General features: G+C 40.8%; 1 protein-coding gene across 10 annotated transcripts in view; it reads right to left on the reverse strand.

Moving 5' to 3' along the window:
- The window catches only part of PCBP3 (poly(rC) binding protein 3), a 187,619-nt gene that overhangs the window by 60,610 nt on the left and 108,456 nt on the right, over positions 1–18,553 (reverse strand). For 4 of the 10 annotated variants that reach the window (XM_078681452.1, XM_078681453.1, XM_078681451.1 and 1 more), the window contains exons 6-8: positions 18,200–18,331; positions 15,861–16,010; positions 7,211–7,354 (exon numbers count right to left, since the gene is read on the reverse strand). In XM_078681452.1, coding sequence (XP_078537578.1) covers positions 7,211–7,354; positions 15,861–16,010; positions 18,200–18,331 — 426 coding nt within the window. The remainder of the gene's footprint in view (positions 1–7,210; positions 7,355–15,860; positions 16,011–18,199; positions 18,332–18,553) is intronic. The other 6 variants (XM_078681455.1, XM_078681454.1, XM_078681460.1 and 3 more) reach the window with 3 other exon arrangements.

The following is an 18,553-nucleotide window of genomic DNA, read 5'->3' on the forward strand; positions in this document are numbered from 1 at the left end:
CCGTACAGAGTTCCGCTCTAGGATGCTAAATATTATACTCTGTATAGAGCTCTGTTCTGGGATACTAACTATCTCACACCATACAGAGCTCTGCACTAGGATACAAAATATCAGAGGATACTAATAGTCCTGCTCCTTTGATATATCTCTATAAAGTATTGTTGCCCAGAGATTTTCATTTTTGATTTGTGTTTTTGTATCATGAGAGAAGTAATTAAGCTTGGGTAGACATTGCTAATCCAGGCCTAATTATTCTGGACAACATTTTTAAAAATGGCAGATGTGTTGCAGTGATGATTTAATATTTCAGGTACCAGGAGACCTATATACATCATTGTGGTGTCAAAACATAGGTTTTGGAGATCAAGTAGTCTTATAGAGGCAAAAACTAACTCCTCAGAGGAATCCTTCTGTCATTTTCCAAAATGGTGGCTCTATAATTATGTGTTTTAGCCATCATATTGGTAATTATTTTAATATTGTTTTTGTTTCAGGTTTTCCGTTGATTCAAATTCATAAACATGAGCGAAGGAGGTGGTAGCAGAGGACCTTTACCTTCTGACAGAGTGTTGCTAACTACAAAATCTGAGGACTACTTCAATAAAGAAAAATGTGTCATATGCCAAACTAATTCAAAAGAAAACCAAACTTCAACTACAGCTGGACAGAAGAAAATTTGAGATGCTGTAGAAATACAGCAGGACGAAGCTCACAAAAAATTGAAACTGATGGGTGAAGAGGATCAAATATTGTATCATTGTGACAACAAGTGTTACAAGTCGTATACAATGGAAAAAAGCCTTGAAAATATTTCCTAAAAATAGAAGAAACCAGTGAATCACAACAAGTATCCGAGTCTTATGAGAAAGCGACGACAACCAAACCCTGTGCCCATCCACTTAGAAGATCGATGGCTACCCCTTCTCCACCTCCAACAATTGATCAGAAAGCAGAGCATCTTCAATGTGTTATCTGTGGTTTAGCCAGAACAAGGGCCAAAGAGATTAACAAAAAACAAAATATAGAGTGTGTGATTCTCAAAGGGCAAACATGTTTTTATCTGCAGCTAGTTTCTTTCAAGATGAGGTTTTCAGCCGGGTTGGTGATATAAACAGCAAGGTGAATGCATTTGCAACCTAACTTCCTGTGTGCATACATTTGAAAATATGAATGTACATTGAGCTCCCAGCAGCAACGTAACCTCTAGTCTTCAGTTAAGTTTGCACTCTTTGAAAAAGCAAATTAAGTTTTAAAGCCACTCTTGAGTGATGGCTACAGGTTCACACTCAGTTAAATCAGAGAAGCATGGTCAACATTGATGAAACTGTATTTATCCATAATAATGAAATTAAGAACTTCTGGTGAGAATGTACAATGACAGGATATGTTTTGTCAGTCTAACAAAAAGAATGAGCCACTTACAGTGTTCCCATCTGATTTGACAGCTGAAGTTCTTGCTGCCAAAATAGGATCACAGGATGCAGTAAAATTAGCAGGAATCATTTTAAGAAATGTCCTGAAATATTTAGATTTTGGAAGTTACAACAAATTTTGTGATGCGCTCCGCAAATCCCGGGCATCAGCAACAATGCCTGATATCGTCTTAGGAACAGAAGCAGACAACTATGAGGATGTCTTTGAAGATAAAATGAAGAAATGGAAGACAATCCCATGAACTGACAAGCTTACTTTTCCAAATCATGTTTTATGGATTACATAACGGCAAAAAGAAAACTCCACTACACATGATGACTGCCCACGCAATCTATGACAAGTGCAAAAGTAGAGAGCTAAACACTTCAATGAATAGGATTGGTGTATTAACAAGTAATAATGACATAGTACAGGGCAGGTACTTGATAGCATCTCTTGTTGTAAAATCTTCTGAATCCGACAGCACACCACTTCCAAGTCACTTTACCAGGAAAGGATTTACAATTGCTGCTCTTGATAATTCTGATTTTGAAGACAGCTCTTCTTTCTCTGTCCACCACACATGATACTGTCATTGTGCTTTATCAAGACTGTATCAATTAAGTACCTGCTCAAAAACAAGCTGTATCAGCTGTAGGCATAAACAAATGAAGCTGCACACTTATAACCCAACCACCGAGCCAACATGTGCAAAATCACTATAAGATGCAGAAGTCCGCAATGCTGATTTAACTGAAATTATCATATCACTTATTCAGTGCGGACTAAAGGCTGAAGAAAAGCGAGCTCCTCCATTGGCTGGAATTCATGCTCTGATCTCCCCGAATACTGTCCCACTGACGAAGTTTAGGTTTTTAGCAGTAATACCATCTCCAGTCACAAATTAGGCAACAGTATAAACAGCTCTAAAAAATTCCCAAAATGAGCAAGCTCAGCATGAAGACCAGCCTACCCTGCCATTTTTCTGCGATGATGGTGTTTTCGTATTGTAGCTGACAATTTTATGAGCAATCCAGTAGAATTAGATGATCTTTTATCGAATGATGGGCATTTTCCACATGCCAAAACTTGCGTGCGTTGCAGTGTGCAGGAAGTTATCTCAGTGGATGTGGCATAGACAATGCACTTATTGAGGCTGGAATATTTGGAAGCAAAACTGTCCAGTCAGCATTGAGTGGAACTCATTATGTTCGTTCGTACAAGGTATGCTTATCCTATCTGAGGCTATAGAAACAATTTATTGGAATGCTTTCTAGACAAATTAGGTTTTGCATATCTTATCTCAGAATTGAACATGGCACGGGGTTCACTTCATTCAAAAGAAATACTGCAAAGTCAGGCAATGTACAGTACACTCAGTTCAAAATCATAAAACCTTAAAAAACGTGTTTGTAGAGTGTGTCAAAGAACGTGAAGAAAGATCAGAACTTTGCAAGTACTAGGGGAATGTTTTACACATGATAGCTCTAGTGAAAAACGTGGTACATGCTGATCTGGAAGGTGATTGGGAGCTGCACATGAATACTGTGGATTCACTGATTACTGTGTTTTGTGAATTCGATGGCATAAACTACCTGAAATGTGGGGCCTGGCATTTGGAAGGAGTGAAGATGCTAGAGGTGGAAACCCCTACCTCTACAGAAAATGCATCTAAAGACATTTTGTGGTGAAAGACAGAGAAGAAAGGTTCAATGCTGTGGCTCCAGATATGAAACTGAAACAGACGATCCAGAAATCACAGAAAAGCTCCAAGGGAATTGTTGGTCAGACAAGTAAAAGTGAATATGTTGCTCAATGGCAACTAGTTTACCATGAAGCCCGTTTTATTTGCAATATTTTCAGAGAGATGACAAATTAAAAACTAATGGACCATCATGAAACTGTTCCTCACCACTGAATTGTGGGAAAGGGAGGGGAACGTTTTAATAAACATGTTAACAGCCATCTTCATTCATACAGCAACAAGGAAATCCCATTGAAATGACTGAGCCTGTGCGACCACACAACTTTGTAACCAAACAATATATGGTTACTGATATAAAGACACATCTACTAGATGTCCTGGAACATGGATCAAACTGAAGCAGGAGAGTTTTGTATTGAAAGAGAAAAAGCGGTTTGACCAAGGGCCAGATGTATCAAAGGGTTTTGCCCATTCTGTGTCTATGGGAAAATGTGTTCATACATAAGGCCCATAATCACTAAAGTTAAACTTCCACGCATGCTTTAATTGCAATTGTAAGAGTTTTGTCCAACCAGGCACTACAAAAAAGGTTACAAAAAAAACAACTTTCGCAAGCACATAGAGAGATGGATGTAGCAAAAGAAAGGGGTGAATGTATCAAGGACATTCTGTCACATGATCTTCTTCCAACAAAAGCATTATTTTATGGACATGCTGTAACCAAACTAGTGAAGCACAAACTCGTACAAGAGCTAAAAAAAAAACTTTCACCTGAAGAATTTTAATTCAAAAAGGTGTCCTCATTGAAAACTGCTGTTGTTGTGGATTATATGACACAATCACAAATTATTAAGATTTCATCCATGCAAAACTTCAGCGAGGTCGTTCAGAGTGTTCAACAGATATCAAAGTCAATGTGCACCTTGAAAGAACTGCACATTGTCTTTGACAGTTATCTTAAACTATCTGCCAAAGAATGTGAGCGAATCAGACGAATGTCTACAAGTGAAAGAATTGACCTTGCCTGCATCAAACATTTGACACCTATACCTGTGCAACTTGATCAATTCTGGTCATCAACATCGAACAAGATGAGCTTGGAGATGTTAATTCCCCAAAACATTGCTGACTTTTCAGTGAACACGGACTTTCAAATTATTATAAGTTGAATGATTGTCAATGAGGAGTTGGTGCCTGCAGAAATATAAAGATATTGGCCATTTTTTTAAAAACTTAACAGCAAATTGGAGGAAGCTGACCTTCGTGTTGTTCCACATGTTGAGTGGGCTTTTCGAAATGTTTCCAATTGAGTTGTTGTACTGTCAAATGATGTTAGATTTGTTGCAATGTTCATAAGTCAAGGATTGGCAGAGTTATGGATACGTAATGGAACAGGCGAGAAAAGACACTTAATCCTGCTTCATATTCTGTACAAGAAACCTGACCAAGAAATGCCCAAGGCACATATTCTTACGGGTAATATCACTATGAGCAAAATTGGAAAAAGCTTGGAGCTTTAACTGCTGAACCTGTGGATTTTCCAAAAGGATTTTCTGAGATGGAAGAAGAATGTGACTATAAAGACGTAGAGAAATACATTGTGCATATGTGGAAAACAAATTCTGATTGTCACACATTTGGCAATCTTCTGTATAGTGAGTTCCAAAAATCAGTCCCACTATGTCATAATCTGTGCATTGACACATTAAATGAGTGTTCTACTTGATCAGAAGATGTGAAAATGTTTTGGATCATACATTTGTAGAGAAATTTCTAATGCCTTCACCAACAGAACTTACACGGACATGTACTTGCAAAACCTGTGCTACAAAAAGATGTACCTGTCAATATGCTTTTATCAAATATTCAACATTCTGCAAATGTACCACGAGCGATTGCCGAAACAAAAAAATTAAGTGAACTATAAAAATGTGTCTAAAACAGGAGTGATAAACATTATTTTATTTTTTTCATATTCAGATCATAAACATTGTTTGGTGTATACATAAAAGGATTAAAAAACATTATTATTTGTTTCATTTCTATATATGCCTCTTCTTCCTCTATAATAGCTGCAATTTTGGAAAATGGCAGAAGGGTTGCTCTGAGGAGTTGTTTTATGTCTTTATAAGAATACTTGACCCTCAAAACCTATGTTTTGACACCAAAATGAACTATATAGGTCTCATGGTTCCTGAACTATTACATCGATACTGCAACACATATAGCATTTTAAAAATGTTGTCCGGACAAATTCGGCCAGGACCAGCAGTCTACCCAAGCTAAATTACTTCTCTAATGATCCAAAAACACAAATCAAAAGTTATAATCACTGGACAACAATTTTTTTACGGTGGTATATCAGGGGGCGGGATTATAAATATCTCACACCATACAGAGGCCTGTTCTAGGATACAAAATGTCTCATACTGTATACAACTCTGTTCTATGATACTAAATATCTCACACTGTGAGGAGCTCTGTTCTAGGATACTAATTAGCTCACACTGTATACAGCTCTGTTCTAGGATCCAAAATATCTTACACTGTACAGAGCTCTGCTCTAGGATACTAAATATCATAGGATACAAAATATTGTACACTGTACAGAGCTCTGTTCTATGATCCTAAATATCTAAATATCTCACACTGTGCAGAGTTCTGCTGCAGGATACTAAATATCTCACACTTTACAGAGCTCTGCTCTAAGATACAAAATATCTCACACTGTACAGAGCTCCCCCTGCTCTAGTATACAAAATATCATAGGATACTAAATATCTCACATTGTACAGAGCTCCCCCTGCTCTAGTATACAAAATATCATAGGATACTAAATATCTCACATTGTACAGAGCTCTGTTCTATGATACTAAACATCTCACACTGCACAGAGTTGCGCTATAGGATACTAAATAGTGCACACTATAGAGAGCTCTGCTCTAGGATAGTAAATATCTCCCTGCACAGAGCTGTGCTCTTAGATAAGGAACATCTCACACTGCACCAAGCTCATCCCTGAGAAACCGAATTTCTCTCAATGAGCAGAGTTCTACTCTGATATAAAAATATCACATATTTTGTGAGTCCTCACATGTGGTTCAGTATATCTCTGACTGTAGTGAACAGAACTCTCACCTAGGATCAGATTATGTCACAATATACAGAGGTCTGCTTTAGGATGTAGAACATCTTACTTGCATCACAAATCTTTGGCCTGTGGTGCAGAATATCTCTCACGGTGCTCTGCGGTACTATTACCATATATCAAATACAGTCGTTACTCGGGATCAAATAGTACACTCAGAGGAGCTACCCAGTCGGCGGGCAATATTAGAGATATACCAATTGTCAGAGAACACTAGATGGTGCTATATAGACGCTGAACGTAACAAAATTGAAGGCCCAGGATGCCATCAGCAATATAGCCTCAATCTTGCAGATGGCAATCTTCCAAATAACACTGTCTAGACTCATCCCTTTTCTATCCATCCTTTATCTTATTCAATCGAACGAACAGACTTGCATGTCCACCGCTCAAATTAACTCATAATTCTGTATTCTAATCCACCACTAATTGTTTTTGGGTTCCACAGCAGCGTGCTACTCGCCGAAAAGCATTTAAACGTCTCGTCAGGGGTAGTAAGCGCCATATAAATACAATTAAAGTTACAATAAAGGGCACATTGAGGGGCTGATTTCCATTGTAATTTAAAACCTTTTCACAAGTACTCTACCCCATCAGTATGCCTTCCCAGCCTTGCACAAAACACTATTTCTACTGCTGATTACTTATGACTATGTCACATGCATGCTCTATGTCTGTCGCCCTTATTGTAAAGCGCTCTGCGACCTTTGGCTAATGTCAATGCTATACAAAACTGCATCAATAAACGCAGTGAGGGATTCGTCATACCCAAGTGGTATGTTGGACCCTGCCCTCCCACTGCCACACACTCATTATGAACCTCGGCTCTATCCAGGGCCCCAGCCTCGCGCTCCCCCCGGCAGAGCTCGGAGCCTCGCTGTTCCAGACATGAGATGGAATATGTGGAAAAGGCATGCAAGAAAAGGAAACCTGAGTATACGAACAGGCAGCGGCTGGTGTTGCAGCAGCAGGCTGAGATTGGCAGTGGAGGCCGCCAGCGGGTCGGCCCTTACCTGGCCCCCTGCGAATATGACCGGAGCAGAAGCAGGTTTAGGCCGGTAGGGAATGGTGGCACCTTTGGGTGGAGACTGGAAAGAAATAGACAAGAGAGAGGTAGAGAAGAAGAAGGCAGGAGGGTGGGATGAGGGAGAGAGGCAAGGAGATACAGAGGGAGGTGATGTGACAGGGACAGGGCAAGAGAGGGTTGGTGGGAAAGAAGAAAGGTAAGGGAAAGGCGGGAAGGGAGGGATTGTGGGACGAGAGGGAGGAAGAGGCGGGAGGCAGATGAGCCGAGAAGGTATAGGAAAGAAGAGAGGGGACGGAGGACCGAGGGACAAGGGATATTGATGGAGAGATGAAAAAAGGAGTGACGGTGAGGGCAGAAAGAAGAAGATAGCAATGGGGTTAGACAAAGAGGCGGAGTGAAGTAAGGCAAGAGAGGGTGAGATAGACAACATGAGAAAGATGGGATAAAGGAGAATTAAATTAAGGAGAGACGGGAGCAGAGAGGAGAAATTTATAATAAGGAGAAGCGAGAGCAGAGGAAAGCAAGAGAGAGACCGTGTTAGAGTATGATCAAATAACACCAACAGCTGCATTAGAAATGATTCACAATTTCTGTAATGTACATACAACGAAAAAGAGTAAAAAGCTCATTAGATAGCAGTCAGTGTGAAGACATTACCCAAGACTGACACCAGGGCTGCCTTCTGAGGCCACTTGCCCCCCTCTAGACATAAAGACCTATAACTCACTTGGGGGGGGGGGGAGGGAAATAAACGTTTCCTGTTTGCCTGGAGCACAGGTACTCTGCATGGACACACTGAGGATTTATAATTTGCCTCTTTGCTTGTGAGGTTTCAGCTTAAAAGCAGTTTCTTGTTTCAGTGGTGACCGGTCTGCAAGCACCAATCTGGAAAGATGAAAATACACTGGACCAGCAAGTGAAATATTCACCAAGCCAGATTATTCCCATCGCCTGATACGAACAACCAGGATCCGCTGACATTTACACCCACAAATGGAGCATAATTCTCCATAATAGAATTTTAGTGGTAGGGCAATGACATGCCCGTCCTAGAGGAAGGTTAGGCTATGCCCACTGGGCAGTCAAGGACCAGCCACAAAATGTAATATATTTGTTAGTCATACATTACATATTTCATGAGTACGTGGAATACGTATTTTCTCCACCAGTAAAAATGTTTTTGAATTGAATTATAAAAGGAAACACGCATTGGCAAAATCAATGAGTCTGACACAAGCTGTCTATAGCCATATGCTAAAAATGCATGTAATACTACTAATAGACACTAGGACGCGCCATTACTTCACGATTGTGAAATATATGAAGTAGAAAATAAGAACTTCAATTTCTCACCCTAATATCACAATGTTTGCTCAATGGGACAGTGTGATCATATGCCGGGGCCTTGTATTAATCTCAATATAGCTGTCTGTAGCAACACCGAAGGCTCATGCATTTCCAATCAATCTGCAGGAGTATGCTTAGTGGAGGAAGAGCACTCCTGGAAAACGACAATGTGTTAACATTGCAATTAAATATTGTGGAGATTTTTGCCAATTCCCTTAAAGTCAAAAATCTACCATTATTGGGGACATTCGTCTACGAGGAGTAAATTTCAGTCTTTCAAGAAATATTTTGTGAACAATGCCACTAGTCCACACTGTTATTGAAGTGGTTCTATAAATTAGGGAGGAGCTGTGAAGTACTGATCTCTGAATGGGCTGGAAAACAACTCTGGCCTACTGCTACGGAGGCCTGGGGAGTTCACAACTCAGAGAGGGTGTGGATTCTCCAGAATGACACCGTGAGGGGGAACATCACTTACAACGAATTTTTTACAACGCACTACCATTACATCGCAACCATTACAACGCAAACCATTACAACGCAATGCGCTGGGGGGCGCTCTAGGATAGGGAATGTATTTAATATACTATCCAACACCTTCCCTGCTATCCACGGGGACTGGAGTTGGAATAGTAAATTAAATAATTCACTATCCAGCGCCTAAAAGCATTATGCGTTGTAATGGTATGCGATGTAAAAACCGCGTTGTAAAGGCATGCGATGTAAAAGCATGCGTTGTAGTGACACCAATCCCACTGTGAGATGCTGCTTTTCTCCTGAGCCTTCAGAGCTCTACTTAACCTTCTTCGAGGGTTTTCTGGTTGTTGAAAGGTTTATATTTTCAAAGCTGTTGGTCGCGATTTGGTGCACTGGGATCATCCAGAGCTCGCTTTGAAACAGACTTTAATCATTTCATACCGTGAGTTTGTTTTATGTGAGTTGAAAAGCATTACATTTTGAAGAATGCAAATAGATAATTAGTAAACATCACCATTCGTATTACTACAGCCCACCATAGAGGGATTTATTACAAGGGAGAAAATTATCAAATACTTGGGTAAAAGGCAGTATTCTTCTGATTCAGAAAAACACAAAGCCATTCAATAGTCTATGACAAATACGCTTGGGTGTAGAATTGAATACATTTCCACCTGTCAACATTCCACAATTAGATAGATGATTACTGTCTATAAACTACAGATTTCTGGGCATATGGCCTCCAAGGACTGGCCCAACTTTGCTTCCTTTTGACCACACTTACTACAGGAGGAAATCGAGTGAATCTTCTAACCAGTTTTAAGAATAAGATTGTAATTAAATTCTATGAAGCAACTGTTGCGCACAAAGAGCTGTGGTACTAGTGCCTGCATCATCATGTTGAGTGAACACTAAGCTCATCCATGCTATAAGCAGGGCCATTGGAATTATGCGGCAGGACAGGGTCAAAATATGGGGCAGGGTTGAGTAAATTATGCGGCAAGAAAAGGCAAAATATGTGGAATTATGCAGCATATTTTATGATAGTATTACTTCATTGTTTTATCCTTTTTAAACTTGTTAACACTGTCTGGGCAATAGCTGCATCTTATTAGTACAAGTTTAATACCAAACTATAGTAATAAACTATGGAAAGGTAACCAGTAAACCTTTGCAATGGAACTTCCACTGTGTGGCAACATGTGTTGCTGCATTTTTAGTTACTTTTGAACCGTTTGAGCTAGAAATTATTTTTGTGCCAAAATCTGCAGATTATGATGCAAATGATGGCTTGTGTGGCAAATGCAGAAAACCTACAATTATGAGAAAATAGCAGTGGCTACAAAATCACATAATTCCAGTGACCCTGGTATTAAACCAATCCTAAATCTCAGGACTAGCTTTAATTAGAACACATCTGTGTTGGTGTGGTTTGGTTATACTCCACAGAGCCCACAAAATACTCGAGAGCAAAGAACATCCCAATCTGAGGCATTGGGCATTGTTTTACCATGGAGGTCAGCAGATAGTTGAATAAGACTGTCTTATTTACGAAAAGTTTTAATTAATGTGACAGTGATAGGTCTTAGCTGCTCGAATGACTTCACCAATGAAGCTGAGTTTGAGAAACCGCCAGATTGACCACCTCTAACGACTAGCCACCATTTAGTTGTACGCTGGAAAAGTTTACACATAATCGAGAGGCAACCAAAAGGAGTATTAGGCATAGTTGCAATATAGACCTCAAACAACAACACAATTCAATCCTCATTCAATCCTCTGCTTGTGAGTTTTCCTTATATTCATGCTGTTTCTTCACAAACAAGCAGAAAACATGGAGCCAACGCATTTTGCCAGTACAAGGCTTCTTCAGGGCTTACGAAAAAGACGTGTAGTTTATGTAGTCAATCGTCAAAGCAGGACTCAGACGAAAATGCATCATAACCATGTTCAGCGAAATTTGTCGGGTAACTGGTTGCTAAGTTTGGCCTTGTGTTGTTGTTTTTGGTCTATATTGTAACTATGCTTAGTACTCCTTTTGGTTGCCTCTCGATTAGGTGTAAAGAAAATCAACCATAACATCAATGATTGCATGTAAGCTCAAAAGAATCAGTCATATTTCAGATCTTCACCAGGAACCTTTAACAAGAGCAGATCATTACCAAGCACACTGTCCTTTATGTTGGTACTTTGCTCGGCTGTAGCTGTTTTTGCATCAACTGCAGGCTAGTGATCCTGGGTCACATTATCTCCCTGCCAGTATACCTCGAGTTGGGCTATAGGATTGCATAAGGAAGGGCTAGGGTGGTGGAAAACATCACAGTTTAAACATAAACACACTTTCCGAATGCCTTGTGCTCTAGGGACTATTAGGTCACATCACATCCTCTCAGAAGGAAGTATAAGGGCTAATGATAGCTGCCTGGAATGTGAATGGGATCCATAGCGAGGACAAGAATGTACTAGTTTCTTATATTTGTCAAAACCTATTGATATGATCTGATCCTAGATAGATCATTCAGTCTTTAAACAGTTTAGGAATACCTGCTGATCAGAAACTAAAAAAATGATGTTACGTCAATAGTGGTCTTGATCTATGGTTCTTTGATTCTTCTGACTTCAACAGACAGTCAGGTGCAATATAAACAGGTTTTGTAAAAAATGTGATTTCGTGGCCACAAATTAATCTTAGATGTGACAGGAACAATATTTCTCCTAACCCCATCCTAAACCACCTACAGCATTTGTCTGGGATGGATGTATGACATTACAACGCATGCTTTTACCACGCATGCTTTTACATCACAGTTTTTACAACGCATGCCATTACAACGCATAGCGCTTTGGGGTGCTGGATAGTGAATAGTTTAATTTACTATTCCAACTCCAGTCCCCGTGGATAGTAGGGAAGGTGTTGGATAGTAAATTAAATCTATTCCCTATCCTAGAGCCCCCCCAGCGCAATACGTTGTAATGGTTTGCGTTGTAAAAGTTGCGATGTAAAAGCACTGCGTGGTAAAATTTGCGTTGTAAAGGATGTTCCCCGTCTGGGATAGAGGAGCCAAATGTCTGTCTGCACCAGTCTAGGTCTAAGGGCCCACTTGGCGATGAGAGAGGCCTTTAGTAAAAGCAGTGAGACTTCCTTGTCCCATAGAAACTGCAACCAATCTCCAAGCTCATAAGTTTTTTCAAAATGTTCTCTAGCAACTGGATTGTGGCTACAAATACTCTGGTGTGCTACGTGGTTTCATAGATACATGGAAGCAAACAATTGCTAAACATTGTGTACCATCTGAGGCATATATGGCCTCTCAGAATAATAACTTCCAGAGCAGGTATGCAATATGATTTTCTTTCTCATAACTTTATATATGTAATATGGCATCCTTTAAATCGAACGCTGATGCATCTGTTTGTACAAACAAGGGAAATGGCACTAATGACTAGGGCCTCATATCTGGGGGTGGGCGGAACTCCTGGAGTTTCACCCTGCAGAATTCTGCAGTTACATAAAATCTGCGCAATCAACAACAAGTGGTGCACCAGAGGGCGCTGCTTCTTTGCTGGTGCTTGAGAAGATTATCTACTTGAGCAACAGATTTCTCACCGCGAATGGTAGCGACCCCCTGCGTTGAGAAAATCTCGCCTGGTGCCATCCTAAAGCTGGAAAATCACACATGGGGAACCAAATTCGGACTCCCACTCACCAACTGCAGCACGTGAGCAAAAACTCTGCGATGGTTGGCAGGGTTTTGTCAGAACTCTGCATTACAAGTGTAACATGGAGTGTGCAAAACTCTGCAAACTCCCCCGGCAAAACGCAATTTATCGCCCACTTCTACTTATATCGCTAATGACAGGTTGGACGACAAACTGCTGGGGAACAGCAGGCCTCGCTATGGCTTGCTTGTTATGTTCTGAGTTACCCACCATGCCGGCAATGAATTTTCACCAAATAGTGCTCCTACTATCGTGATAGGAGCACTTTTGGCAGAAATGTCAAAGGAGTTCGGGCCTCCAGTTTGGTTGGCATTTTTTTTTTGCTTTTCAGAAACATACTCTAAAATAAGGTATATTGTTTAAAAAAATATAAAATAAATGTCACTGATCCAGTGAGAGTTTTCTCCCAGCATGTGGAGGACATTTTTTTATTTTCCTGCCTGACACCAGCACACATTGCATGGTGGTACTAGCCAAGAATAAGCAGCAGCAGAAGGCTTGCCCACATATTTTAGGTGCACTTTAGGGGCTGGACCTTTGGTGGCAGGCTCACCTGCAAGTTGTTTTTGACAGCCGAGCCAGATGAGCTTAACTGTCAGAAACAAAGTAGTTGCCCCATCTTCAAGTGAGGTGGGGGATCTGTTATTGGAATACAGAAGATCCAATGAGTGTTGGGGAATATTACTTGACTGCCCCACTCTAAATGACCTCCACTGTTTCCTCAAAAGCTTTTTAACTTGGGGGATTTCACTTTTTTGGGGTTGCTTTTGTTGGTGAGATTTGAAAGGGCTGATAAGATAAAACTATATTCGGACTGACATATTCTATATTACTCAGCAGTATTGTAAGGATGGAAGTCTGGCAATGCTTGTTGTAGCTCCTTACAATTTAGTTGCCCTTTTATATTCCGTGAGCCCTGTCAAATATCAACATCTCCTATTAAGGTGTCTTGCTTGGAGTGAAAATGCAAATTCTCTTCCCAGAGAGCACCCACAGATCATCTATAAAGGCCTACAAGCAAGGTTGTAGTCGGTCTGGCTGAGGCGCACCATAAATGTTCCACCACCCTTCTTTAGAGAGTTACATACCTGGCCAGGCTAGGGATGGCATCTTGATTGGTAGTTTATCTGGTGTGGGTACAACCTTCTTACTGTTATTTACCAGTACCCATTAAAAACATGTAGCTCATATAACAGGGTCCTTCCTGTCATTGAGTGCATAAAGTATGCCCGGGAACCAGTTCGGTGGGTGCTTGGGATGACATGATTTCCCCTCTTATGATCCATGGGTGATCCACCATTGCATGTGACCCCCAACTTGCCTTATCATGCAAATGAACCTACAAATAAGGAGTATTTTGCCGGATGTTTGGATTGGGAGCAGGAACAAACTCCTTGCTTTTACTCAAATTTACTTTCCCAATTTTGCTGTAAAGACAACCAGAAAACTGCAGCCTTCACTGTTTGCCTGCCTTTAAGCACATTAAATCAAATGGCTAAGTTAACTGGACCTGGGCCCCTTTTCGGTTCCTTCTAAAATAGAGTAATGATGTACTCTCTGGGTTAATAACATGAACAGAAGCATCTTAACAGGCCTAGTGGACCTGACTGGTGCTACTTGGATGTTGTAGATGCATTTGATTGGAACCACCCAGTAGGAATAAGCCAAACGTGTTTTATCTAGGCCTTGGCGTGGCTTGCTTAGATGATAAATAACTTGCCTTTGAATCGGAAGCAATCCTTGCATGAGTTCAACCACACTCTTCGCCTAGAAAGTTTCAACACCAGATGAAAAGTATTGAAATAAGTATCCTCCTTTCTGTCAAAAAGAACCCATGTGTTTCAGAAAATTTAGATCCAATTTCCACTTAGCAAATGGGGAATCCCACAGCATCCATCCCCTTTATGATTACATTTATATGTAAATCCAGTCGCTCATCATTTACAGGGATTCGATTTTGTCACATGCTTACATGCAGATGACACTCAAGTTACCTTCAGTCTTTCAAAACAAGGAAAGGAAGATTTTAATAATATCACCAATGCCTGCAGGAAGCTCAGACATGGATGTGCAACAGCTTTTCAAAATTAGACCCAGCAAAGACCAAAGGACCAACATCCTAATAGTACTAAATACAACCTGACCATTTGGGCACCAAAGCTATATCCAACTTCCATGGGATCATCCACAATCCCAGTATGTGATGTACAGAAGTTTGGAATGACACTTGATTGAGAACCTTCCCTGGCCATGCATATGTTTCAAGTTACCAAGCGCTGTAAGCTAGTCAGATTTGGACCTACAGGTGCGGACGTGGTAGAAAGACTCGGTCCCTACATTCTGAGGTCCTGTTTTCAAAAGACACTATTCTGTTTCCAAACAGAATCCCTGCAACAGTCTTTCTTACATTTAAGCATCCTGCATAAGATTTTTATGCTTTCTAAATTCAACAAATATGATTCACACAATAAATGCCTTTATCCAGTCTACATTGGATTCTGGGAATTTAGCCTGCCAAAGCATTTCCACCCGCAGGTTTGATCAGCTGCAACATATCCAGAATTATGCCTATACACTCCTATTTGGATTGAAAGACATTTGAACATGTTTCAGGACACTTACAAAATTGCATTGGCTTCAATTGAGGAAAAGAGTATTGTTTAGGACAGCAAACATATAATATATCATGCACCTTGAGCTTGAGGTCTCTCAGCTTCTTTTGCACATCCTACACACTTGTCTCTTTCATCGTCTCCTTTTTCTCCTGCCTCTTATCCCGCGTCCTCATTCCTTCCTCTATTTTTAACCGTCTGCCTGTCCTTCCTTAATGCTTCTTTCCTCTGCTGCCTGTTTTGCTAGCCAGACCCAAAGGAATACTGATGCAGTGTAAAAAGGCTCAATGACATTTTAGATCCTAAACAATATCATTTACACATGTTCTTTATGGATATGTAAACTCTCAGCAAAAAACACTTGTCTCTCCTATGAAATGTTGGAGCTAGTAGTGTTTTTGAATACATTACCCCTCCTCTCATAGACTGTACCTCCAGCATCACCACACAGATCTGTTTCACACACTGGATAATGGCATCTGGGGTTCCCGAGATGGTCACTGCTCGCTCCGTTGAGTTGGGCAGCATATCCCCTGCCACCTGTACCTGGGCACCTGTGGACTGAAAGATACAGGGGAGACACAAAGTCAGATCCTCAAATGCATAATCTGACTTCAAAAGGGGTAGGCTGACAATATCAAATCCCAAATACCGATGGGCTACTATATCGTTACAACAATATTGAGGAATAAAATATCAAAATATTCATTTCTACACATTTTGTTTACTTAATTCCAAATATATGTAGTTTGGTGATATATATTTATCCTGCAAGTAAGGAGGTCACTGTTCCTGAGAAAACTGAGAAAGAAAGATCTAGGTTATTGATAAGGTTGTACTGCACAGTCAACAAGACTGTTTCTTGTTCCCTTACACATCCCAAGAGATGTCATGGTTCATCATAGGGCGGATGCGCCTCATCAGGCCGGCTTTCAGGATACTTACATTTGGAGCACGGGTAACGAAACTTCTTCAGCTACTAGTCCCCCCCTCTTTCTTTATGATATATATTTATCTTCAAGGTATGTAGATGTGGAGTTAAGAACAGCAAATCATTATAGCCCTCTGTGCACTTAACTTTTGATATTTTATCCCTGGATATTGTTGTAATGATTTTCTATACCATACATATCTGGGATTGACATTCCCTTCTACAGTCCTTCAAAAGACTGGACATATTTCAACTGAATAAGGAGCAAAGTCAGCTTACAGGGGCTTCAGAGGAGCCACCATATAGCTGGCTACTCTGACGGCATAAGGATCTCAACCAGGAATGTAAATGTAAATTGATACTTGTATAGCACACTACTCACCCGCAAGGGTCTCAAGGCGCTTGTACGAATACCACTGTGGAACCCATCCTGGCTTTCTCTGTGAGGTGTCCACTCCTGGGCACCCCCAAGGTGGAGGCCAGGCATCCGTTGTGGGGGCCGTTGTGGAGATTAAGCGAGCTATTGCCCAGAGTTGCAGAGTGGGACACCATGATTGGAATAGGCACCGAGGCGAGAATTATCAGGTCCGTGGAATTTTGAGCCCAAGACCCGCCGAGGCGGGGAATTGAACCCTGGTCCCGGGCTAGACCACTGCATCAGGGTCTGCCGCTCTAACCATTGAGTCACACTTCTTTAAATATGGTGGGCTGTGGTCTACCAGGGCGGTGGAGTACGTGCCTTCTCTGCCCTGGCGGAACGGAATACCATCTGCAAACATTAACTACTAGAGTTTGAATGTGATTGGTAGGGACTCAAGAATCAATGGGATATTTACTTGGGGATGTGTTATGGTACATAACTTATGAGGTGGAACAAAATTTGATATGGTGCACCACGGAGGGTATTGTAAATACAATTAAAAAACATGTTGTACCCTAGAGTAATTGGATGAGGTAGAATAAAGCTGTATAAGTGCATGGTGGAGAAATGGAGTGAGTTGGAACAAAGATGAAGAGGTACTTTATGGAGGAATGACATAGAACGCAGGGGCAAATAGTGCAGTATTAATTAGTGGGATGGCTAGAAAACTGCTGAACAGGTTAACCACTAACACAACAGTACATAATTTGCTCTAAAGGAAATAAATTAGCTAAAACATGGTGGGTATAAACAGGATTGGTATAGAACACGGTGACATATGGGGTACTATAGTGCAATGGGGCTGGCTAAAACAAAATAGAGCAAGGTGCACCATGAACAATCCCAACAAGTTCCACCATGGAGAAATATGATGGGCCAGAACAATGCCGTTAATGGTGTACCACGGACTTAGAACAGGATGACTGTGGTTCCAGTACAGAGAAAATGGGATAGGCCACAACACAGAAGCATATTATGTACTTTCTCTTCTGGCCCTTATAACCATTGCATAGCTCTTTAATATTGGAGCATATCACAAGATCCAGAGATATATTTTCAATTTGTTGAAACAAGATCTGATGGTACACGTAGTTTTATCATGCAACATCCTTTGATAGCTCCAGGGTGTAGGGAAAGAACACTACATTGTATGGACCATTATATGGACCACATCCACGTATCCATGTTTTGGTCCACGTGTCCTGGATATTTTTGTACTTTTATTGTGGCTCACCTAATACCAAACGATAGACCAATGGAGCAACAAAACAATGTACATACACTGCATAGGTACACATTTCTTCTCTTGCAATGTACTTATGGAAATCTGCATTGAGTCTGCATTGAGAGGGTGGCGGTGTTTGTCAATGAGGAGGTTTCTTTATTGAAGACACTTACCTCCCGAATCTCTTTAATCTTGGACCCTCCCTTGCCAATCAGAGACCCACACTGACTGGCTGGCACCACCAACCTCAGCGTGACGGGTGGCTTACTGGTGGCAGTGCTGTTGCTCATTGAGTTAATGATGTCCTGGGGAAAGAAACAAGGAGACATGGGATTTTGTTATGCAGCTTCTCTAAACCTCAACCTATCTAAATGTACCAAACCTAAAGCAAGCTGCAAAGAAAGGCAAATGAACGTTGACTTATAACCAGTGCTTCATTTGAGCCTGTGGTTTCCAGGTTCTCGACACTGGCAATTAATCGTCAACACTGGCATTTACAGCATAAACCCGACCCAAAGGTATTGCAG

Source organism: Lissotriton helveticus, chromosome 3_1 (assembly GCF_964261635.1).
Source record: "Lissotriton helveticus chromosome 3_1, aLisHel1.1, whole genome shotgun sequence".
Classification (NCBI taxonomy): domain Eukaryota; kingdom Metazoa; phylum Chordata; class Amphibia; order Caudata; family Salamandridae; genus Lissotriton; species Lissotriton helveticus.